General features: G+C 41.6%; 1 protein-coding gene across 1 annotated transcript in view; it reads right to left on the bottom strand.

The window, feature by feature from the left end:
* The window catches only part of KMO (kynurenine 3-monooxygenase), a 1,955,166-nt gene that overhangs the window by 677,947 nt on the left and 1,250,917 nt on the right, over positions 1 to 26,302 (bottom strand). Inside the window, exons 11-12 of the mRNA XM_040429299.1 lie at positions 21,952 to 22,009; positions 21,773 to 21,855 (exon numbers count right to left, since the gene is read on the bottom strand). Of these exons, the coding sequence (XP_040285233.1) occupies positions 21,773 to 21,855; positions 21,952 to 22,009 (141 nt within the window). The remainder of the gene's footprint in view (positions 1 to 21,772; positions 21,856 to 21,951; positions 22,010 to 26,302) is intronic.

Here is a 26,302-nt window from a genome sequence, read left to right as displayed (position 1 = left end):
TTTGGAAAGAAGACACCCCAAGGTATTTCGTGATGGGTGTGGCAAACCCAGCCACTGTATATTGTCATTCCTGTATGTACAATGTTATTGCATATGTGTATGCCACTTTAAAGAACCAAGCGTATATATGTTTTGTGTAATATGGTTCAGGTGGGCTGTAACGTTCCTATACTGGCTGCATGAAAACCGCCAGCATTCATGCAATTGTATTGTATGTTATGCGAGGGGACCCAGATAGCTAATTGTATTGTATTTGTGTATTCTGAGCGGCATCCACCTAATGATATGCACTCAGACTTGAGCTGTCTGGGAATGTGTTAAATGTCTATGTGTATTGTAAAGGGTGGGACATTGTATGTTTGAGTCATCAACCCAGTGTGAGGTAATTCTATCACGGACAGAGGGGAGGATTTTGTGTGGGAGTGTCTGAGTGTATTGTATGTTGTTATTGGCTGTTTTTACAAAACCCTGGGGTGGTAACTTTGTTGGAAGATGTGTATAAAATGCTTGTGTGTTAAAATAAAGAGTGTTCCTGTTTTACATTCAACATAGAGCCTCGTCTCATGTGTGGGGGATTGCTATACGCTGTATACTCCCCTGGCTATAACTCCTAGCTCTTGTAAGAGCTGTTCCTGGTTCCTGTCTCTGGATTTGGGAGAGGTTCACCCACTGGAGCCTTGTCATAGGTCCAGGGTGGGTAGGAGATGGCGAGACCTCCACCAAGCTTCGGCGGTTCGTGGGGTCTGCAGTGCTGACGGGGTCAAGTGGAGTGCTTGGAGTCCTCTGGAAGCACTTGGAGCAACTATCGACGGAGGTACCCGGTCGGGGTGCTAGGCGTTCCGTTACAGTTCTTGGGAGGGAAGGATTGTATGCTGTACCGGCCTATTTGGATCATTGCCTGCTTTTCCTGTCTACCAGCGGAGACCTTGTGGATCGTGCTACCCCTCCGCTACAATGGGCATAGTGAGTTCATGGAAGTTTTTAATTTTCGTCACAAGTTAGTGGAATATGAGAAAAAAATCATAATTTTCCGCTAACTTGTGACAAAAAATATAAAAATTTAGGAACTCGCCATGCCTCTCACGGAATACCTTGGGGTGTCTTCTTTCCAAAATAGGGTCACTTGTGGGGTATTTATACTGCCCTGGCATTTTAGGGGACCTAATGCGTGAGAAGTAGTTTGAAATCAAAATGTGTAAAAAATGTCCTGTGAAATCCTAAAGGTGCTCTTTGGAATGTGGGCCCCTTTGCCCACCTAGGCTGCAAAAAAGTGTCACACATGTGGTATCGCCGTACTCAGGAGAAGTTGGGCAATGTGTTTTGGGGTGTCTTTTTACATATACCCATGCTGGGTGAGAGAAATATCTCTCCAAAAGACAACTTTTCCCATTTTATTATACAAAGTTGGCATTTGACCGAGATATTTATCTCACCCAGCATGGGTATATGTAAAATGACACCCCAAAACACATTGCCCAACTTCTCCTGAGTACGGTGATACCACATGTGTGACACTTTTTTGCAGCCTAGATGCGCAAAGGGGCCCAAATTCCTTTTAGGAGGGCATTTTTAGACATTTGGATCCCAGACTTCTTCTCACGCTTTAGGGCCCCTAAAATGCCAGGGCAGTATACATACCCCACATGTGACCCCATTTTGGAAAGAAGACACCCCAAGGTATTCAATGAGGGGCATGGCGAGTTCATAGAAGATTATTTTTTTGGCACAAGTTAGTGGAAATTGATATATATTTTTTTTTTCTCACAAAGTCTCCCTTTCCGCTAACTTGGGACAAAAAGTTCAATCTTTCATGGACTCAATATGCCCCTCAGCGAATACCTTGGGGTGTCTTCTTTCCGAAATGTGGTCACATGCGGGGTATTTATACTGCCCTGGCATTTAAGGGGCCCTGAGAAGAAGTCTGGAATATAAATGTCAAAAAAAATTTACGCATTTGGATTCCGTGAGGGGTATGGTGAGTTCATGTGAGATTTTATTTTTTGTCACAAGTTAGTGGAATATGAGACTTTGTAAGAAAAAACAAAAAAACAACAACCAAAAAAATCAATTTCCGCTAACTTGTGCCAAAAAAATGTCTGAATGGAGCCTTACAGGGGGTTGATCAATGACAGGGGGGTGATCAGGGAGTCTATATGGGGTGATCACCACCCTGTCATTGATCACCCCCCTGTAAGGCTCCATTCAGACGTCCGTATGTGTTTTGCGGATCCGCGGTGTCCGTGTTTTGCGGATCCGCAAAACACATACAGACGTCTGAATGAAGCCTTACAGGGGGGTGATCAATGACGGGGGGGGGGTGATCACGCCATATAGACTCCCTGATCACCCCCCTGTCATTGATCACCCCCCTGTAAGGCTCCATTCAGAGGTCCGTATGTGTTTTGCGGATCCACGGATCCATGGATCGGATCCGCAAAACACATACGGACGTCTGAATGGAGCCTTACAGGGGGTTATCAATCACAGGGGGGTGATCAGGGAGTCTATATGGGGTGATCACCCCCCCTGTAAGGCTCCATTCAGACGTCCGTATGTGTTTTGCGGATCCGATCCATGGATCCGTGGATCCGTAAAAAACACATACGGACGTCTGAATGGAGCCTGATAGGGGGGTGATCAATGACAGAGGAATGATCAGGTAGTCTATTTGGGGTGATCAGGGGTTAATAAGGGGTTAATAAGTGACTGGGGGGTGTAGTGTAGTGTGGTGCTTGGTGCTACTTATTACAGAGCTGCCTGTGTCCTCTGGTGGTCGATCCAAGCAAAAGGGACCACCAGAGGACCAGGTAGCAGGTATATTAGACGCTGTTATCAAAACAGTCTAATATACCTGTTAGGGGTTAAAAAAATCGCATCTACAGCCTGCCAGCGAACGATCGCCTCTGGCAGGCTGTAGATCCACTCGCTTACCTGCAGTTCCTGTGAACGCGCGCTTGTGTGCGCGCGTTCACAGGAAATCTCGCGTCTCGCAAGATTACGCGTAGATGCGTGACTCTGCCTGAGTGAGCCGCCTCCGGAACGCGATCCTGCGTTAGGCGGTCCGGAGGCGGTTAATAAAATAAAGAAACACTTTCCTCTCTGCTCCTGGACGCCGCCGCTCCTCGCCACCTGTGTTCCTCTTCCACCTGCTGTCGGCTGTGCTCTGAACTGGCGCGCACAGCGTGACATCACAAAGCGCCTCACGCGGTGCGCAGCCCTGCCCAGCTGACAGCCGAGGACCAGGAAGCAGTAAGTACATAGCATTCACTGCTTCCTGGTCCTCCGGTACTTATAAGTGCTTCTAAAATGGAAGCGCTTCATTAGTATTCACCAGCCAGCAGGCTTCATTAGGGTGAGCCCAGGCACACCCGACACATCACGTGCGCACGCCTATGTTAGCAGTGCAGTTATACAGTTGCAAGAAAAAGTATGTGAACCGTTTGGAATGATATGGATTTCTGCACAAATTGGTCATAAAATGTGATCTGATCTTCATCTAAGTCACAACAATAGACAATCACAGTCTGCTTAAACTAATAACACACAAAGAATTAAATGTTACCATGTTTTTATTGAACACACCATGTAAACATTCACAGTGCAGGTGGAAAAAGTATGTGAACCCCTAGACTAATGACATCTCCAAGAGCTAATTGGAGTGAGGTGTCAGCCAACTGGAGTCCAATCAATGAGAGGAGATTGGAGGTGTTGGTTACAGCTGCCCTGCCCTATAAAAAACACACACCAGTTCTGGGTTTGCTTTTCACAAGAAGCATTGCCTGATGTGAATGATGCCTCGCACAAAAGAGCTCTCAGAAGACCTACGATTAAGAATTGTTGACTTGCATAAAGCTGGAAAGGGTTATAAAAATATCTCCAAAAGCCTTGCTGTTCATCAGTCCACGGTAAGACAAAATGTCTATAAATGGAGAAAGTTCAGCACTGCAGCTACTCATCTAGGAGGGGCCATCCTGCAAAGATGACTGCAAGAGCACAGCACAGACTGCTCAATGAGGTGAAGAAGAATCCTAGAGTGTCAGCTAAAGACTTACAAAAGTCTCTGGCATATGCTAACATCCCTGTTAGCGAATCTACGATACATAAAACATTAAACAAGAATGGGTTTCATGGGAGGATACCACAGAGGAAGCCACTGCTATCCAAAAGAAACATTGCTGCGCGTTTACAGTTTGCACAAGAGCACCTGGATGTTCCACAGCAGTACTGGCAAAATATTCTGTGGACAGATGAAACCAAAGTTGAGTTGTTTGTAAGAAACACACAACACTATGTGTGGAGAAAAAGAGGCACAGCACACCAACATCAAAACTTTATCCCAATTGTGAAGTAAGGTGGTGGGGGCATCATGGTTTGGGGCTCCTTTGCTGCGTAAGGGCCTGGACGGATTGCTATCATCGAAGGAAAAATTAATTCCCAAGTTTATCAAGACATTTTGCAGGAGAACTTAAGGCCATCTGTCCACCAACTGAAGCTCAACAGAAGATGGGTGTTGCAACAGGACAACGATGCAAAGCATAGAGGTAAATCAACCACAGAATGGCTTAAAGTTAAACAAAAGAAAATACGCCTTCTGGAGTGGCCCAGTCAGAGTCCTGACCGCAACCAGATTGAGATGCTGTGGCATGACCTCAAGAAAGCGATTCACACCAGACATCCCAAGAATATTGCTGAACTGAAACAGTTCTGTAAAGAGGAATGGTCAAGAATTACTCCTGACCGTTGTGCACGTCTGATCTGCAACTACAGGAAACGTTTGGTGGAAGTTATTGCTGCCAAAGGAGGTTCAACCAGTTATTAAATCTAAGGATTCACATACTTTTTCCACCTGCACTGTGAATGTTTACATGGTGTGTTCAATAAAAACATGGTAACATTTAATTCTTTGTGTGTTATTAGTTTAAGCAGACTGTGATTGTCTATTGTTGTGACTTAGATGAAGATGAGATCACATTTTATAACCAATTTGTGCAGAAATCCATATCATTCCAAAGGGTTCACATACTTTTTCTTGCAACTGTATGTTCTAAAGCCTTTTGTGGAGTGTATAAATAGAAACATATATTTGCCATTCAACGGTGCAGTTATATATTATAATGCCTTTTGTGGAGTGTATAAGTGGAAGAAAATAATGGCCTTTTTGCCATTCAGCAATGCAGTTATATGTTCTAAAGCCCTTTTTGCGTGTATTTGCGGCACAAAAAGTATTTGCTGTTGTGTGGTCAAGTGAGAAAATTACAGCTCTTTTTGGCGTGTATTAGCTAAAAAATAAAAACGGCTTATTAGCCGTTGTGTGGTGAAGTGAGAAAATTACAGACTTTTTTGGGGTGTTTTAGTTGACTCGGTCATCCACTTCATCCCAAGTGACATCAGACACCCCAGCCAAGAGTCGGTGGGTTCATCAGACACAACCCTTAGTTGGCATGGCCTGGGAGCAGGCCCTGTGCCCTCATCTGTCTTCAACCTGCCTCTATTCTTTTTTGTTCCCTCAGCCAGAGAAGTATTGTATGCTGAACACTATAAAGTGAGGCAGTGCAGTTTCTAGGTAAAATTTCTCTCAGGGAGAGTGTCCAAAAAAAACTCCCCCTCCATCAAAACTGCTAGATGAAATCATATCAGAAGAGTACTTGCAACTGTCTCACCATATATTATTGTTTTTTTTTTTTGTTTTGTTTTATGCTTAACACAAGATTTATTGAGAGCAAAAGAAAATCATAAATTACTGCTTAAACTGCTAAAAGTCGCAGGCACAGTCGTACAGGAGAACTGCAGTATAAAGGAAGGCAATGCCCTTAGAAGAGTAGTCATGAAATACAATCATCAATAATGTGCAAAACCAAAAAACTGTCATGTTAGCATTTAATAACTAACTAAAACCCAATCACAGCAGGTCTCAACTAGCACACGCAAGTAAGTGTGCAAAAACCAAGTAACATATAAAACCAGATTCAAAGCATAGATGGCAAGGCGGATTACTGTATACTGTACATAAAATGTATGGAGGTTACACCATGCCAGACAATATAACCTCTGTGCCATGCTGTACAATAAACACAGTGTAGAGGTATACTGTATATTGTGTGGCACAGTGTAGGCTATATGTGTATAGCAAACATATTCCACATGAAAACTTACAATAACTTGGTTTGGCCCTTGGGGATTTCGGACGCCACTTCAACACTTTGGCTGGGGGGCTTGGTGGAGCTGATGTTGTGTTTTATCCTAATGAGAAAGATTTCATAATAAGAATTTGGAGAATGGGCATAGGTATAGCAGAGCAGGGAGAGGCTGGTGCTGCTACTAGGGGGTCATACCATGGGGGAGTAATAAAGCACACCATAATGCCCCCCCAGTAGAAATAATTTTCCTTATAATGTGTAAAACATACCCCCTTGTAATGCCCCCAGTTGAGCTAATGTTCCCATAATGTGCCAATATAAAATACCCCTTCTTGGTGCCCCCGTAAATGACCCCATAGTGCTCCTTTCCCCCCTTCCCCATAGTACCCACCATAATGTGTCCCAGTATCAAATGCCCCTATACAGAGCCCCCCATATAAAATACCCCTTCTTTTTAGAATTATATAAGATACAGGGCACTCAAGAGACCGTGACTATGTGGTTACAACAAATATATAGTTTTATTGATAATAAAACAAAAAAAATAGGAAATAAATACATTATAGTATGATGTTAGTAAGTGCTTCAATGATGGTAATCACTATATTCAAGCTATTCAAAAGTCTGCTGCATATAAATTGTCATAAAGGCGGACCTCAATGCTATGAACAGCAAATTACTTGGTATCGCAATCACTAAAAGTTCAGTCCAATACTTATGTGCAGTCTTTGAAATAGATACCTGAGTATGGTTGATATAGACCAGAAATCGAATATCCCACACTTAGTTGCAGCGGCATCCCGCCGAAATAGATGTGGATAGCGGTGTCCCGCTACTAGATCACTTGCAAGTAAAAATTAATTATAATCGACCAAACCTTGACATGTGACCACTCTCCGAAATGTGCCTCTGTTCGTGCAGGACTTGTAGGATCAGGAGATTGCAGGCGGCTCTATAAATCGCTATTCAAGCCTATGGACCTCCGCTTTTAGATGGAAATTCTGCAGTAGTATAATAACGGAAGATTTCGTCGGTAGAAGTCCACCTCTGCTCTATAAGTTGGTCAGTCTTCGGTACTTAGGTCTTTCGGTACAAAGTTGAGGGGTGTCGCACCAGACGCGTTTCGGGGTCTAGCTATTTGCCCCTTCCTCAGTGGTATGCATCACCCCTTCCAAAACCCCTCTTTTATATTCAATCTTATGTGATTTCATTGGTCATTGTTTCATCGTCAGGTCCGGTTCGTTAATTGCTCAGGTGTACATCGTTACTATTCAATCTTTCGCAATGTCTTGCTGGATAAACTGAAACTTGAGCAGATATTTTGTAAAACTAAACAATTACTCATAGTTCTAAACTTGTATCTATTGATGTATTATAAATCTGTACATCTCATAAAAAAGAAAAAGAAGAAGAACGCACCCAAGCGCTGTGCATTAGTGATGCGACTTTTGTGTATTTCTTCCAAATATTAAACATGAACATATAACAATTTACATGAACCTAAAACGATTTCCCACCAATCAACTACTAATATTATAATGAAACATTAGTAGTATAAGTTATAATATTATAATAAATATATTTATAAAAATATAAAATTGAATATGAATATAAAAATAAATATAAAATTCGGAAACATATGCACGTCTATTATCACACGTGCATTATACATATATATTGTTGCTTTTTATTATTGATTAAAATAGGGATTAGCTATATTAAATCTATATTATTTGCACAAACATAATAAAATATACAATATACAATTATAAATGAATAATATTGTGCAAAGAAATTTCGTGCAAAAAAAATTAATAAATATTGTGCATCAATTCCATATCTTAGCTTGAGGGTTGCGTGCAAGTGGAGACCCATGTGTAGAGGAGAAACCGAGTGCAATATACATAAACATGCGGTTAGTCGTCGACACATGGGTGCCCACTACATTTATAAAAATCCAAAAAGCTCGAATTCCGCGTTCAAGCCCTTGGGGATCAGGGAGTCGCACTCAAAAATTCGCTTGGTTTCAAGTCTAGACATCCTTTCTATGTGGTTGCCTCCTCTCCACTCCTTTTCCACTTTATCTATCGCAAAAAATTTCATCCCTGATGGATCTTGGTTATGACTAATTTTGAAATGGTGTGATAATGAGTGGTTATCAAATCCCTTCGTATATTATTTATATGTTCGGAAATTCGCTTTTTTAGTGATCTTTTTGTCCTGCCTATATATAGTCGTTTACATGGACATTAAATACCATAGATCACGTTTTCAGAATTGCATGTCAGACAGTCTTTAATTGTATGGCGATGGTTATTACTAGTGGATACTACTTCATTTGTTCTTTTTTGAAAAGATGTTATTTTGCAGTTACCACAAATACCACATCTAAAGAAACCTTGTAGGCCCATCAAGCTTGAGATGGTGGACTCCTTGTTTACTTGTCTCTTAACTGTAGGGGCCACCTTTAAACCCAAATTGGGGGCCTTTGAAAACGTAATCCTTGGATTTTGTTGTATTAATGTACCTATGACCTTGTCCTTCTGTAACAAATGGCAATGTTTTGCCACAATTTGACGTATTTTCTTGTAGTCGTCAAATTATGGCAAAACATTGGCATTTGTTACAGAAGGACAAGGTCAAAGACCTAAGTACCAAAGACTGACCAACTTATAGAGCAGAGGTGGACTTCTACCGACGAAATCATCCGTTATTATACTACTGCGGAATTTCCATCTAAAAGCGGAGGTCCATAGGCTTGAATAGCGAATTATAGAGCCGCCTGCAATCTCCTGATCCTACAAGTGCTGCACGAACAGAGGCACATTTCGGAGAGTGGTCACATGTCAAGGTTTGGTCGATTATAATTAATTTTTACTTGCAAGTGATCTAGTAGCGGGACGCCGCTACCCACATCTGTTTCGGCGGGACGCCGCTGCAACTAAGTGTGGGATATTCGATTTCTGGTCTATATCAACCATACTCAGGTATCTATTTCAAAGACTGCAAATAAGTATTGGATTGAACTTTTAGTGATTGCGATACCAAGTAATTTGCTGGTCATAGCATTGAGGTCCGCCTTTATGACAATTTATATGCAGCGGACTTTTGAATAGCTTGAATATAGTGATTACCATCATTGAAGCACTTACTAACATCATACTATATTGTATTTATTTCCTATTTTTTTTGTTTTATTATCAATAAAACTATATATTTGTTGTAACCACATAGTCACGGTCTCTTGAGTGCCCTGTATCTTATATAATTCTATTATTCATTTTATTGAGTGAGTGGTCTCAATTTTACAGGAGCACCTATTGGTTTCCATTATTTCTAGTGTGATATCCTATATATTTAATTTCCCCTTCTTTTTAGCCTCAGTAGATGCCCCTATAGTGCCACCCAATAATGTGCCAGTAAGATGTGCCCCCATAGATGTCCCGTAATCATGTGCCAGTAAGATGTGCTCCCATAGATGCCCCCAATCATGTGCCAGTAATAAGAGCCCCCCACGATCATGTGCCAGTAGCCAGAGTACCCCCCTATAATGTGCCAGTAGCCCCCTTATGTGCCAGTCACCCCCCCTATCATGTGCCAGTAGCCAACCCTTATGTGCCAGTAGCCCCCCTTATGTGCCAGTAGCCTCCTATCATGTGCCAGTAGCCCTTTTATGTGCCAGTAGCCCCCCCTTATGTGCCAGTAGCTCCCCTTATGTGCCAGTAGTCCTCCTTATGTACCAGTAGTCCCCCCTATCATGTGCCAGTAGCCCCCCTATGTGCCAGTAGCCCCCGCTATGTGCCAGTAGCTCCCCTTATGTGCCAGTAGCCCCCCTTATGTGCCAGCAGCCCCTCTTATGTGGCAGTATTGTAATTTGTACATATGTATATAAGAAAAACTACAAAAAAAAAAAACGTTATACTTACCTCCTCCAGGATGCGATGCAGACCTCTTCCGGCCTGTGTCCCTCGCTGGCTCAGGCGGCGCGATGATGTAATCGCGCCGCCTGCACCGGCCTCTGATAGGCTGCCAGCACTAGGCCGACAGCCTATCAGAGGAACAGAGAGGGGACACACCTCTCCCTCCCCTGTCGCAGCACAGACATTTGTATCGCTGTCCTGAGGACGGCTATACAGATGACTATAGAGATGAGTGAGTGCTTCCATAATGGAAGCGCAGCGCTCATCTCCTGCTGTGCCCTGCCAGCACCCTCCTTCTGACAGCGCCCCGGGCGGCCACCCGGCCCACGCGGTCTAAGAAACGGCCCTGCAGTGAGGACGAGCAAATATGTTCTAAAGCCCTTTTTGCTGTGTATAAGTGGCAAAAGTAAAATATATATGCCTTTCAGCGGTGCGGTCATATGTTCTAAAGGCTTTTTTGTCATGTATTAGTGGCAAAAGAAAAATATATTTGCCGCTCAGTGGTGCAGTTATATCTTCTAAAGCCCTTTTTGTCGTGTATGAGTGTCATAATAAAAATATATTTGCCGTTCAGCGGTGAAGTTATATGTTCTAAAGCCTTATGTGGCGTGCATAAGTGGAAAAAAATATCATAATGACCTGCTCTAAAAAAAATGTGACATGACCTAACCCCTCAGATGAACACCATAAAAAATAAAAATAAAAATGGTGTAAAAAAAGCCTTACATCACAAAATGTGTAACACCAAGCGATCAAAAAGTCATACGCACCCCAAAATAGTACCAATCAAACCGTCATCTCATCTCTCAAAAAATGAGACCCTACCTAAGACAATCACTCCAAAAAAAAAAAAAGTATGGCTTTAAGAATATGGAGACACAAAAAAATCATTTTTTTTAATGCTTTATTATGTAAAACTGAAACAAGCAACCCTAAAAAAATGTCATATTTGGCATTGTCGCATGAGTAACAACCTGCTCTATAAAAAAAGCACATGACCTAACCTGTCAGATAAACGTAAATAACAAAAAATAAAAACAGTGCCAAAACAGCTATTTTTTGTTACCTTGCCTCACAAAAAGTGTAATACAGAGCAACCAAAAATCATATGTACCCTAAAATAGTACCTAGAAAAATGGAACCTTATCCTGTACTTTCCAAAATGGGGTCACTTTTTTGGAGTTTCTACTCTAGGGGTGCATCAGGCGGTCTTCTTTCACACTTGCGTTTGGGGTTCCGCTTGAGGGCTCTCACAAGCGGCCCTGACGTTCATCCCCAATGCATTCTGAATGGATAAGGATCCGTTCAGAATGCATCAGTTTGGCTCCGTTCCGCCTCCATTCCGCTCTGGAGGCGGACACCAAATATCAGCTTGCAGCGTTTTGGTGTCGGCCTGGCCGTGCGGAGCCAAACGGATCCATCCTGACTTACAATGCAATTCAATGGGGACGGATCCGTTTGACGTTGACACAATATGGTGCAATTGCAAACGGATCCGTCCCCCATTGACTTTCAATGTAAAGTCAGGAGTCCCTATTAATATACCATCTGATCAGAGTTTTCTCCAATCCGATGGTATATTTTAACTTGAAGCGTCCCCATCACCATGGGAACGCCTCTATGTTAGAATATACCATCGGATTTGAGTTAGATCGTGAAAACTCAGATCCGACAGTATATTCTAACACAGAGGCGTTCCCATAGTGATGGGGACGCTTCAAGTTAGAATATACTAAGAACTGTGTACATAACTGCTCCCTGCTGCCTGGCACAACCCGATCTCTTACAGGGAGCTGTGATCCGCACAATTAACCCCTCAGGTGCTGCAGGGCACATTTCCATAAGCCATCGACAGCTTTAGCCGGTCTGTCAATGCTGCAGCAGCACTTCAAATTGCCAGCTCACTAGCTGTAGTGTGACGTAAGCACATGCTGGAACTCGACTTTCCACATGTTAGCCAGGCTTTGTGAGCAGCAGAGGGCAGTAGTGGAATACCAGCTGCAACATGGTCGTCGCCTTTCCAGTCAGCTTCCGCTATTCACAAACGAGGAGTGGGCATGGATGTCTGACCTCTGTGAGGTTTTAAGAAACTTTGAGGACTCAACACAGATGGTGAGCTGCGATAACGCTATTATCAGCGTAACCATCCCACTTCTGTGTCTACTCAAACACTCGCAGCTCACAATTAAGGACGGCGCTTTGCATGTGGAAGAGGTGGAAATGGGGGAAAACATTACACAGGGTGATAGCCAGACCACCCTCAGTTCGTCTTCTCAGCACGAATTGGACGATTAGGAGGAGGAGGAGCAGGAGACGGTTGTCTCTGCTACAGAGGGTAGTAACCATGGAACTTTAATTCCATCTGTTCAGCGTGGGTGGGCAGAAGAGTAGGAAGAGGATTAGGAGAATGAAAGTGATCCTCCTGATGACGACAGCGAAGTCTTGCCTATTATTACTCTGGCCACACATGGCTCACTTTTATGTTAGGCTGCCTTTCCCGCGACCCATGCGTTATTTGCATTTATGACAACACGGATTACTGGTTGTTCACCCTTCTTGACCCCAACTACAAAGAGAACTTCTCATCTCTCATTACTCTGGTGGAGAGGACAAGCAAAACAGTGCAATACCAGAAGATCATTGTTTAAAAATTGCTCTAAAAATTTCCATCTGACAACCCTGGCGACAGACTCCATAGTTCCTTGGCCAACCGAATAAGGGAGACAAGGGGAACACACAGCAGTTCCAACAGAGGCAGGGCAACAGTCTCCAGAGCCTGGGACAGTTTCATGACACCCCGCCAGCACCCTCACCCTAATGCGTGGCCTACCGTCACAAGGAGGGAAACATTTTGGAAGATGGTGAAGGAGTACATGACAGACAGTGTCAGCATCCTCAATGATCCCTTAGTGCCTTAAAACTACTGGGTGTCCAAGCTGGACACGTTGCAGTTGCACGAACTGGCGCTCTACACCTTGGACGTGATAAAAAACTGAAGGTTTACAAACATCTCTTAGCAACCACTTGCTTGCGGATGCAATGCGTTTTTCACGCAGCCCCATTCACTTCTATGGGGCCAGGGCTGCATGAAAAACGTAGAATATAGAACATGCTGCGATTTTCACGCAACGCAGAACTGATGCGTGAAAAACAACGCTCATGTACACAGACCCATTGAAATGAATGGGTCAGGATTCAGTGTGGGTGCTATGCGTTCCTGTCACGCATTGCACCCGCACGGAAAACTCGCTCGTGTGAAAGGGGCCTAACAGTTCAATACAGCACAATACAGATGTATTGTGCTGTATAGAAACAAGGATCAGACCCTGTCCCATAGTGGGACAAAAAAAAAAGTGAAAAAAAAAAAAGTTAATAAAATTAAAGTTTTACAAAATAAATTAAAAGCGTCCTTTTCCAAAAAAGAAGTAAAAAAAATGTAAAAGAAAATAGGGAAAAGACATATAGACATATTAGGCATCGTCGCGTCCGTATCAACCAGCTCTATAACCATATCACATGACCTAACCCCTCAGATGAACACCGTAAAAAATAAAAACTGTGCTAAATAAACAATTTTGTGTCACCTTACATCACAAAAAGTGTAATAGCAAGCGATCAAAAAGTCATATGCACCCCAAAATAGCGCCAATCAAACCGTAGTCTCATCCCGCAAAAAATGAGACCCTATTCAAGATAATTGCCAGAAAACTGAAAAAACTATGGCTCTTAGACTATGGAAACACTAAAACATGATTTTTTTTGTTTCAAAAATGAAATCATTGTGTAAAACTTACATAAATAAAAAAAAGTATACATATTAGGTATCGCCGCGTCCGTATTGACCGGCTCTCTAAAAATATAACATGACCTAACCCCTCAGATGAACACCGTAAAAAACAAAAAATAAAAACGGTGTAAAAAAACAAACCATTTTTTGTCATCTTACATCACAAAAAGTGTAATAGCAAGCGATCAAAAAGTCATATGCACCCCAAAATAGTGCCAATCAAACCAACATCTCATCCCACAAAAAATTAGATCCTAGCTAAGATAATAAATAAAAAAATTGTATACATATTAGGTATCGCCGGGTCCGTGACAACCTGCTCTATAAAAATACCACATGCTCTAACCTGTCAGATGAATGTTGTAAATAAAAAAAATTAAAAAAAACGGTGCCAAAAAAGATATTTCTTGTTACCTTCCCTCACAAAAAGTGTAATATAGAGCAACCAAAAATCATATGTACCCTAAACTAGTACCAAAAAACTTCCACCCTATCCAGTAGTTTCTAAAATTGGGTCACTTTTATGGAGTTTCTACTCTAGGGGTGCATCAGGGAGGCTTCAAATGGGACATGGTGTCCAAAAAAACTGTCTAGCAAAATCTGCCTTCCAAAAACCGTATGGCATTCCTTTCCTTCTGCGCCCTGCCGTGTGCCTGTATAGCATTTTACGACCACATATGGGGTGTTTCTGTAAACTACAGAATCAGGGCCATAAATAATGAGTTTTGTTTGGCTGTTAACCCTTGCTTTGTAACTGGAAAAAAATATTAAAATGGAAAATCTGCCAAAAAAGTGAAATTATGAAATTGTATCTCTATTTTCCATTAATTCTTATGGAACACCTAAAGGGTTAAAAACATTTGTAAAATCAGTTTTGAATACCTTGAGGGGTGTAGTTTCTTAGATGGGGGTCACCTTTTTTGGAGTTTCTACTCTAGGGGTGCATCAGGGGGGCTTTAAATGGGACATGGTGTCCAAAAAAACTGTCTAGCAAAATCTGCCTTCCAAAAACCTTATGGCATTCCTTTCCTTCTGCGCCCTGCCGTGTGCCTGTACAGCAGTTTACGACCACATATGGGGTGTTTTTGTAAACTACAGAATCAGGGACATAAATAATGAGTTTTGTTTGGCTGTTAACCCTTGCTTTGTAACTGGAAAAAAAAATTATTAAAATGGAAATCTGCCAAAAAAGTGAAATTTTGAAATTGTATCTATTTTAAATTAATTCCTGTGGAACACCTAAAGGGTTAACAACATTTGTAAAATCAGTTTTGAATACCTTGAGGGGTGTAGTTTCTAGAATGGGGTCATTTTTGGGTGGTTTCTATCATGTAAGCTTCACAAAGTGACTTCAGACCTGAACTGGTCCTTAAAAAGTTGGTTTTTGAAAATTTCAGAGAAATTTCAAGATTTACTTCTAAACTTGTAAGCCTTGTAACGTCCCCCAAAAATAAAATGTCATTCCCAAAATGATCCTAACATGAAGAAGACATATGGGAAATGTAAAGTAATAACTATTTTTGTAAGTATTAATATGTATTATATAAGAAGAGAAATTGAAACTTGGAAATTTGCTAATTTTTTCCAGATTTTTGGTAAATTTGATATTTTTTTTATAATTAAAAAAGTTTTTTTTTTACTCCATTTTACCAGTGTCATGAAGTACAATATGTGACGAAAAAACAATCTCAGAATGGCCTGGATAAGTCAAAGCGTTTTAAAGTTATCACCACATAAAGTGACACTGGTCAGATTTGCAAAAAAATGGCCTGGTCCTGAAGGAGAAAATGAGCCCGGTCCTTAAGGGGTGAATATACATCAATAAAATGAATAGTACATAAACATAAACAAACTGAAAATAGCTAAATAGACATAATTGCGCAATGGTGCACCAATGTTAAAACTCCATGATACAGCCGTTGGAGAGCGCTCTTCTTGAAATGAATGGCTGATTATCCCAATGGAGCGGATTATAAAACATACCACCTGGTCAGGGGACGCTGAAAACTAGTGTCCCATATATGGATGGATCAGTGGTAAATAATAAGATAATGTCCACTAAATAGTAGGAGCATACCACTTATCACCTGTTGTAACAGATATGTCCGTTTCTTGAGTGTCTCAACCATATAAAATCACCAGGCAATGATAGTGTGATGAGCATTATACATTACCGCCGGATGCCGGGTGCCTTCTTTCCCCGCCGCCTTGAACACTACGGCGTACCGTGTGGTCTCGCGGTCTTAGCGCGGCGTCCCATGTGACCTGGCGGTGACTCACGTGATATGACTCTGTCAACGTGATCGGCGGATCATACGCTAGGAGGGATCAGATGTTAAATTCCACTTCTCCAGGTGTAATTTGTGTGCAGCAGAAAACCCTTTGCTCCTGGGTCACCAATGGATGAATGAATATTGTTAGGCTTATGGTAAACCATATAGGGTTGAGTCCATATAAGTATGTTGCTTGCAGGTAATATTACAACAGGTAATAAGTGGTACGCTCCTACTATTGAGTGGACATTATCTTATTATTTACCACTGATCCATTCATATATGGGACACTAGTTTTCAGCATCCCCTTACCAGGTGGTACGTTTTATAATCCACTCCATTGGGATAATCAGCCATCCATTTCAACAAGAGTGCTCTACAACAGCTGTATCATGGAGTTTTAACATTGGTGCACCATTGTGCAATTATGGCTATATAGCTATTTTCATTTTATGTTTAGGTTTATGTACTATTCATTTTATTGATGTATATTAAATGCTTTTACACTAATCTGCTATCCAGGGCTCCCTGATATCTGAGTGCCCCTCCACCACTACTTTTTTTCTCCTATTACTGCTTGGATTTGGGTGATCCTAGAGGAGTGCACCGTATCCATAGGTTGTTCATAGGTGAGCCGCCATCTTGTTTACTAAGGGTATATGGTTGAATCTTCCTTTTCTCATCCTCCTTCTCCTCTTCTATCATATCAACATGCTTATTTGTCGCATATGTTTTACAGGGTCAGCTCACCAGCTGGCCCTCGCATATAATTTTTTACACGGTCAGCTCACCAGCAGCAGGCCCTCACATATAAGTTTTTTACAGGGTCAGCTCACCAGCAGGCCTTCACCTACAATCTTTTACAGGGTCAGCGCACCTGAAGGCCCTCCCATATAATTTTTTAGAGGGTCAGTTCACAATCAGGCCCTCACCTACAATGTTTTACAGGGGCAGCTCACCAGCAGGCCCTCACATATAATGTTTTATAGGGTCAGCTCACCAGCAGGCCCTCACCTACATTGTTTTACAGGGTCAGTTCACCAGCAAGCCTTCACCTACAATCTTTTACAGGGTCAGCTTACCTGAATGCCCTCGCATATATAATGTTTTAGAGGGTCAGCCCACCTGCAGGCCCTCACCTACAACCTTTTAGAGGGTCAGCTCACCAGCAGGCCCCCGCATATAATTTTTTACAGGGTCAGCTCACCAGCAGGCCCTCACCTACAATCTTTACAGGGTCAGCTCACCAGCAGGCCCTCGCATATAATGTTTTAGACGGTCAGCTTACCAGCTTGTCCTTGCATATAATTTTTTACAGGCTCAGCTCACCAGCAGGCCTTCACCTACAATCTTTTACAGGGTCAGCTCGCCTAAAGGCCCTCACATATAATGTTTTACAGGGGCAGCTCACCAGAAGGCCCTCACATATAATTTTTTACAGGCTCAGCTCACCAGCAGGCCTTTACCTACAATCTTTTACAGGATCAGCTCACCGGAAGACCCTCATCTATAATTTTTTAGATGCTCAGCTGTTCAGCAGGCCCTCACCTACAATGTTTTACAGGGTCAGCTCACCAGCAGGCCCTCACATATAATTTTTTAGAGGTTTAGAGGTTCATCTTAGCAGCAGACCCGCACCCAAAATCTTTACAGAGTCAGCTCACCTGTAGGCCCTCACCTAATTATACTTAATAGGTAATTTGCACCCATGCTGCCTTGCTTGGATGTGGAAGCCGTAGCCCTTTCTCAGGCTCCCTCTTTGGAATTGAACCATGATTCCCTGTTACCCGTGGTCACCATTGCTTCCGCTGAAAATAACATCGAAAGTTGATAGGGCAGACATCCGAATTCGCCATCTAGGGGACATGCGATCGGACCCAGGTTATCTAGACTGAGTCACCGAAGTGTTTTAGATGGTCAGATCAGCAGGCCATTGTTCCAAATGTTTTTGAGGGTCACCAGCAGGCCATCAATCATAATTTTTCAAGGCTGTGTATGATGCCCTCCTTTATGTGTAACAAAGTGTGTATTGGAGTGCCGGTTCCTTGTAATTTTTGGCAGCCCTTTCACTTAGTGCATAGGCTTTATGAGTGTAGGAGTCCCACTAAATGAACAATTGTACCACAATGTGAAAGAGGCCCTCCTTTATGTGATATACAGGTTGTATCGCGTTGCCTCTTCCTTGTTATTTTTGGCAGCACTTGCACTTTATATACAAGTAAATATGCAGGAAAGAATGTTTCCTAATAATTTTTTTCTCCGTCTGAAATCGATTTTTATCTTCGGTTTGGTGTGTATTATTGCCAGTCTGTAAAAGTGGCGTACTACTCGGACAACATCGTTCCTAGCTGCGACCTGGGAGTCCAAGATGCATCCAGACATCCTTGCCATGCTGTTCCCGAACCATTTCGGTGGTGTTTCCATCAATTTCTGATCTTTTCCTTTGAACCAGGCACTCTGCCCTCTTCTGAGCAGGGGGTGTCTGGTTTAATGCTCGGGTTCTCCCCATGACTTCCATTATACTCTGGTGCTTGGTAGAGCACCTGAGTATCCTGATGTGTTTGGCCTGAGCACCTGAGCACTTTGATGCTCGATCAACACTAGTTATTACCACATAAAGTGACACATGTGAAATTTCCAACAAACGGCCTGATCCTTAAGGTGAAAAATGGCAGGGTCCTGAAGGGGTTAAAACTCCTTCCTGCTAAGGGAACCAATACTGACCTGCAACCAAAGCAATGGTGCTCTCTTTCAAGAGCTGGAGTCCCAAGTAAAAAAAAAAATCCATTTTAGTGGTGAGAGTACATGCCCTAGAAAATTTCCTTGCCACCATAACTGTATAGTATCTCCAGAGATGTCCAGTTGAATGTATTCTGTATTGGTTTATTGAATGTATTTATCTTATGTATATACAGTTCTGCACTGATGTCACCAGGCTTGCACGGCTGGGTGATAGGTCATTGATAGCAATACAGATAGTGGCGCAGTATGAACTCCCAGATACTGGTTGTGCAGGTCAACAAGAGGGTTGTAAAGAGGATGTCCACAAAGACTAGTAGATCCCGAATACCATCCCCATATGCTGAGTAGTGATGAGCGGGAGGTGCCATATTCGATTTCGCGATATTTCGCGAATATTCGCATGAATATTCGTGTTATATTCGTCGAAATCGAATATTCGCAATTATTCCAATTATCGCGAAATTATTTTTTCGCATATTGCGAAAATTTATCTTGATAGTATAAGGCAACGTTCCTATGCTAATGACTATGGCTAGGCTAATATGTGTATTTTACGAAATTTCGTAATATTGCTCTAACTTCGTCTCTTAGAATATTACGAATATTCTAAAAGACGAAGTTAGAGCAATATTAAGAACATTTGCAAAAGTCGAAATTGCGATGCGAGTAATATAACACGAAATAGTCGCATGAAGATTTAAACTTAGCACTGCTATATTCCATATTCTAGCCTAATATGGAATATAGCTGTGCTAAGTTAGCACTGCTATATTCCATATTAGGCTAGAATATGGAATATAGCTGTGCTAAGTTGAAATCTTCATGCGACTATTTCGTGTTATATTACTCGCATCGCAATTTCGACTTTTGAAAATGTTCTTAATATTGCTCTAACTTCGTCTTTTAGAATATTCGTAATATTCTAAAAGACGAAGTTAGAGCAATATTACAAAATTTCGTAAAATACACATAGATTGTATTTAAGCTAATATACTGCTATAGTAATAATTTTTAATAGTGTACATATTTTACAAAACTTAAGTTCAGAAGAGGCAAAAAAAAATTACAGGAAAAAAAAGGGATTATAGCACTATATTAGCTAAATTACAATCTATATGTGTATTTTACGAAATTTCGTAATATTGCTCTAACTTCGTCTTTTAGAATATTCGTAATATTCTAAGAGACGAAGTTAGAGCAATATTACGAAATTTCTAAAAGACGAAGTTAGAGCAATATTAAGAACATTTGAAAAAGTCGAAATTGCGATGCGACTAATATAACACGAAATATTCGCATGAAGATTTCAACTTAGCACTGCTATACTCCATATTCTAGCCTAATATGGAATATAGCAGTGCTAACTTAGCACAGCTATATTCCATATTAGGCTAGAATATGGAGTATAGCAGTGCTAAGTTGAAATCTTCATGCGAATATTTCGTGTTATATTACTCGCATCGCAATTGCGACTATTGCGAAATTTCGTAAAATACACATATAGATTAGATTGTAATTTAGCTAATATGGAATATAGCAGTAAGTTGAAAACGCCACTGACTGGAGCAGCCAGGAAGCCAGGAATCCAAAGGACAGGTAAGAACAACTTTAGGGAAGTGGAAAGAAAAAAATATAATAAAAAAAAAAGAAAAAAAACGAATATTCGATTTCGCGAATATATAGAACGATATTCTAAATATTCGCGAAATCTCGAAATTGCGATATTCGAGAAAAAAATTCGCAATTCGAATATTCGCGCTCAACACTAATGCTGAGGGGGAGAAGGTGGATTATTCAAGGGGGTTAGATATAATATTTTAATATATGTAGATAGTAGATGGTAAAAAGACCTATAAAGCTTATTGCACTGAGGTTAAATAGATTGATCATAACGCAAGGTACTGTATGTTCTATTGACATTGTCATCACAATATTGGTAAAACCCAGTGCTAGGTGCCAATAGATAACGTGGTGCGTAAACCTCAACAGAGCAAGGAGGCCTCCACCTCCATCCCTCGTGCAGGGTTACCTGATATTATGAACCCTTGTTTCTATAACTAAATCTCACCAGATGGCAAAGTATAAGACACATGCACTTGGACCTGAATGGTGTAATAGAGCGGTGCAGAGGGACTCATGATAAACTAGCCCCTTAGTAATAGCGGTACATATACCAAAGGAAGACCCAGGTGTGGGTCAAAAGCAATATTGTTCCTATATGGGGAGCAAGAGAAAGGACTCCTAGTAGTGAGGTACTTCCAGTGATGATCCTTTCTGCCTTAGTGGTCTGTCTGCTGAAGACATATATGCCCCTACTCCTCAACATATGGTTGGCTGATATAAATTGTTTTGGGAAAGCTGCCATCTCCCCTTTGTCAAGGAAAGACATATATTTCTATGTTCAACAAATCACCTACTATACTGGCTATCACCCAGTACAGGTGCCAATACATGCTGGTATATGAATTTCATCGCTATATCATGTATGGGAAGGAAACTACCTACTATATAGCTTAGCAACTAGTACAGGTGCTAACACAATGATGCTGGTATATGATTTTTATCTATTATCTATTATATTTCTAGGCGGCACTGTATTTTGCTTTTTAGTACTTCTAAAGAACTTTGAAAGAGCTGTTTTCTATTTTTAGTTTTAGTACCGGTAGATAGGATATTTTATTCAAAACTGATGCTGGAGGGCATGCAGCATTAAGATTTCAATTGACATCTCTGGACTGGATTGTAGTATTATTTTTATTTTCTCAAATTTTTTTTTTTTCACATTGTCATGTCATTTTGTACCTATGTGTATGCTATTAGTTGCCCAAATCATCATTATTATAAAATGCATATTTTTACATTTGCTTTAAGAGCTTAAACCTTTTATTTAATTTTCCGCAAAAAAAATGGTACCTCCTTGTAATTGTACATGGCCAGATCTGAAATTGCATGAGCATCAGGCACCCTAATTTGGGAAAATTCAGGAACACAGATACCTGCAAAAAAGGAAAATAATATTTACTTTTACAAGAAAGAAGATTAGAATTAGTCTTAACAGCTGCATGTATCTTGGGACTTGCTGTAATCCTTACTGAAATCATCGCTGTATTGCTCCATTAATTCAGAAAATATAAGGCAGTCTTCAAATCCCTATTTAAAAAAACACAAAAAACCTGTCACAATTTTGAAAAAGGAAATTTGTATAGATAGTGTAGAGATGAGCAAATAGATTTTTAAATGAATTATTTTTTGTGTCAGACAAAATCGCATGAAAATGCGCCCAGTGCCATTTTACTGTGAAAATTTGGGGAAAATAGGAGGAAGAAGATGAAGGATCAGATCTGCAGAGTTTATGGTTTAGTTTATATGCAGAATGTGAACAGGAAAATAAGAAGATAGACAGTAAGCATATTTCAGTCAGTAAAGAGAAATAAAAAAATAAAAAATATTGTATATATAGAGAAGATTAGAAAAGAGAGAATCAAATCCCATGAAGTGGAATTTGATCCAAATTTCAGGATAAATTTGATTAGCCTAGAAGCAAATTTCCTTGTGCATGTCAGCGAATCGATTTAACCTGAAATAGTATAAAAAACAAAAAAAATTAAAACTTACCTCCTCCATTTGCTCGCGACGGGACACCAGCCTCCATCTACCTTGAAGATCTCAGCCGAAATCCCATATGGTGCGAGAATACATCATAACGCTGGCCGGCATGATGACGTCATACGTCACCACGCCAGCCGGCGTGAAGACGTAATCTCGCGCCGCACAGGATTTTAGCCGAGATCTTTAAGCAAGATGGCGGTGGCCGGCCCGACGCAAGCAAATGGGAGGCAGTAAATTTGCTCAAAAAAATGTATTGTTAATTTTATACTCAGATGCCGCAATCATGTATGAACACGGCATCTGAGAGGTACAATGACGGGGGCGGCACTATCGCAGCTCCCTGTCATTGCACCCGCTACTTACAAAAAAATGCTCTTCGTGACAAAGTAATTTGTCAGGAATAGAGTTGAGTGGACACCTGAATGTTCGGTTTCGACGGGTTTGGCTGAACTTCACAAAAAAGTTTGAGTTCGGGACCCGAACTTGACCCCGAACCCAAACCCCATTGAAGTCAATAGGGACCCGAACTTTGAAGCACTAAAATGGCTCTAAAAAAAGTCATGGAAAGGGCTAGAGGGCTGCAAATGGCATCAAAATGTGGTTAAGAGCATGGCAAGTACTCTGCAAACAAATGTGGATAGGGATATGACTTCAAATAACAAAATACATAAAAATAATAAAAAATAATCTTGATCTAGGAGGACGAGGTCCATATGGAGTAGGAGGTTGAGGAGGCGGTGGATGTGGCAGTGTAGGTGGAAGAGGAGGAGGAGGTAGCCAACACTGGTTTTTGGTTTTAATTTTAATTTAATTTTTTTGTTTAAATGAGGGTACACCCCAAAACCTGTGATAACCCCCTCCAGTCATGCTAAACAAACGTTCAGACAATACACTGGCTGCAGGGCAGGCCAGCACCTCCAAGGCATAAAGGGCAAGCTCAGGCCATGTGCCCAATTTGGAGACCCAGAAGTTGAAGGGGCAGACCCATCAGTCAGTACATGTAGGCATGTGCACACTGCTCCACCATGTCGCACATCCCCGTGATGTCCACGATCCAGTTGGATATCATCTCTATCAACTTTCGTTGTTCTTTTCTGCGCCTACCATGTTGATCACGGTTAGCGGCGAAACAGGGTTCCACACTGGAGTGAGAGCGTGAGAAAGGGAGACCACATCCAAGGGAGGTCAATGTATGAAATTAAATGTGATCGAGCGGAAAAGTGGGACAAATTATTGCAGCCGAAGCTTCCAAGTAAAGGAGGGGGCGCGCGACAATTACCCACTCCCGACTCCGGGAGGTAGTGACGATAAAGGGAATGTCACTGGGGTATTTTGGATTAGGAAACGTTAGACAGGAGAGGCCCTGCTGCCGCTTTGTTGACTCTAGATAACTTCTGCCTGCTCGCACATCCCCCTGACATCCACCATCCATTTGGATATCTTCTCAATCAACTTTCGATGTTCTTTTCTGCGCCTACCATGTTGATCATGGTTAACGGTGAATCAGGTTTCCACACCGGAGAGCGTGAGAAAGAGATACCACATCCAAGGGAGGTCAATGGCTCCAATGTGATCGAGCGGAAATGTGGGACAAGTTGTTAAAGTTGAAGCATCGAATGAAAGGAGGGGGCGCGCGTCAATTAAAGACGAATTTTTGAAATTTTATTCCCTGTCACTTATGCAGAGCAGCGGTTTTTCATCACCAAAAATGGGTTTATTTCTCCCACCAATGGAACAGATGATTTTTTAACCCCTTCAGGACACAGCCTTATTTCACCTTAAGGACCAGTCCATTTTTTGCAAATCTGACCAGTGTCTTTTATTAAATTTTTGTTTCATACATACAAGTATCATTATTTATCAGTCATTTTTCCCCTTATTGACCTTTATATGAATTTTCCTCGTCATATCCCCATTCCCCCCAACCCACCCTAAAAAAAAAGCCCCCGCTCGCCTACCTCCCCAGCCAAGCCCATTACTCCAACCACTTCTTTTTTAACAAATCTTTGTTCTTGATTGACATCAAATGGAATTCCTCTCTAACAAGTAATAGTCTAATGAGATTCTCCCACTCCCTAATAGTTGGTACCACTCTATCTCCCCAATGTGCCACAATACATTTCCTTGCAAAAAATAATAGTTTAGATGCTATTTCTCGATCTTTATTAGAATCTCTTTTCTCCATTACCCCCAAAATACATACCTCAAGGCAGGGAGGGATTTTAAATAGCTGATATTTATCTATTTTTTCATTTACCTTCCCCCAGAACCCTTGGATCTTTGTACATGACCACAATATATGGATATCGTCTGCACCTTCCTCCCCACATTTTTTACAACTAAATTGTTTGGTTTTGTAATATTTCATTAAGATCTTAGGGGAGTAATATAGATGGTATACTATATTAAATCGGGTAATTCTATGGGAGAAATTTTTTGATACCCTGTTTTTAGACTGTATGGCCTTTTCCCAAAATTCTTCCCTGTTGCAAATTAAGAGTTTCTTGCCATCTATAGTTTAAAGAATTAACGGCTCTATTGTCTTCTGATTCAACAAACTTCCATATATTTTGGAGATCAGTTTCCTCCCGGGCACCATGTTATAGATATTAACTAGAGGTCGTGGAAGTGTCACTACCAGCGCTTTGGGACGTTCTCACAGCTCTGTTTCTCCACCCCTGTGATGATGTCACTACTAGAGCTGGGAGGAGTTCTCACTGCTCTGTTTACTTTTGGTTTCCTTCCTCCCAGCTGTTCCTCATGCGTTTGATTTCCCTCTCTTTATATCACGCCTCCTCCTATTGTAGGGCGTGGATTATAGTTCTCATTTCAGTTGTAGCTCTTGCTTTAGTATCTTCACTTGTAGCTATCAGTTCACTGGACCTGTGTTCTGCTGCAGCAAGCACTCCGGATATTGCCAGCTGTCCTTGGATAAGTCTTCTCTGCGGCTGCAACACCTTCAGCTAAGTGTACAGACATTGTTGTGTACCAGATCATTTTCTGACTGGATCTGAGGTGGCCACGGTTCCCTCCATATACTGAGTAGGGCACCGGTGGCCGTGCCCCTTCCACTATTGTAGGGGTTACAGTGGTCATTAGTCTTAGGTACGTGGGCATGCCTCGTTCCGCCATTTGGATCCGGGCATGTGCTTAGCAGCGTAGGGAGAGCTTTGAGGGTCTGACAGGGGTCACCCTTTATCCTCCCTAGTTTGGGTCCGGTCAGTAGCTCTTTTACTGTGTATACTATTGTTGCTCACATACAGCCGTGATAGGAAGGGGAGCAATTTGAGTTCCCTTAATTATCTCTGCTCGTAGGGCTTGTTTTAATTGTAAATAAAAGAAGCTCAAATCTCTATTCCCCATTGCATATTCATTTTTTAGATCTTGATAGGTTATTGTCACGGATGGTGTTGCAGAAAGCTGGAACTTATAAATAAACATCCGACTGGCTTGATCCCAAACTAAGGAGCATATGGGTGAGCCCTATAAACCCCTAGAGCTCTCCCTGACTGCTATGCCCATGCAAAGGGTTTTATGGTAGATGATTGCATGCCCACGTACCTAATACTGTGTGACACCTGAAAACCCTATATAAGTGAGGGGACACGACCACCGGCTCACTGCACTTAATACGGGCGGAGTCAGGGTCACCTAGAATCAAGCCAGAAAGGAAACACAAATAAAGGAAAAAGACTTATCTGAGGAATCAGCAGTAGCAGCCTCCAGCAGTGAACAACTCATCCAGGAAGAAGTATAAACCGCAAAGTGAGGCAGTATGGGAGGGAATATAAAGGGAGATAATTAGTGTAAATAGGTGACAGCTGGGAGAAGGAA

This window comes from Bufo bufo, chromosome 4 (genome assembly GCF_905171765.1).
Source record: "Bufo bufo chromosome 4, aBufBuf1.1, whole genome shotgun sequence".
In the NCBI taxonomy this organism is placed as follows: domain Eukaryota; kingdom Metazoa; phylum Chordata; class Amphibia; order Anura; family Bufonidae; genus Bufo; species Bufo bufo.
Note: the sequence above shows the minus strand (reverse complement) of the source record. Positions and strands in the feature narration are given on the sequence as shown.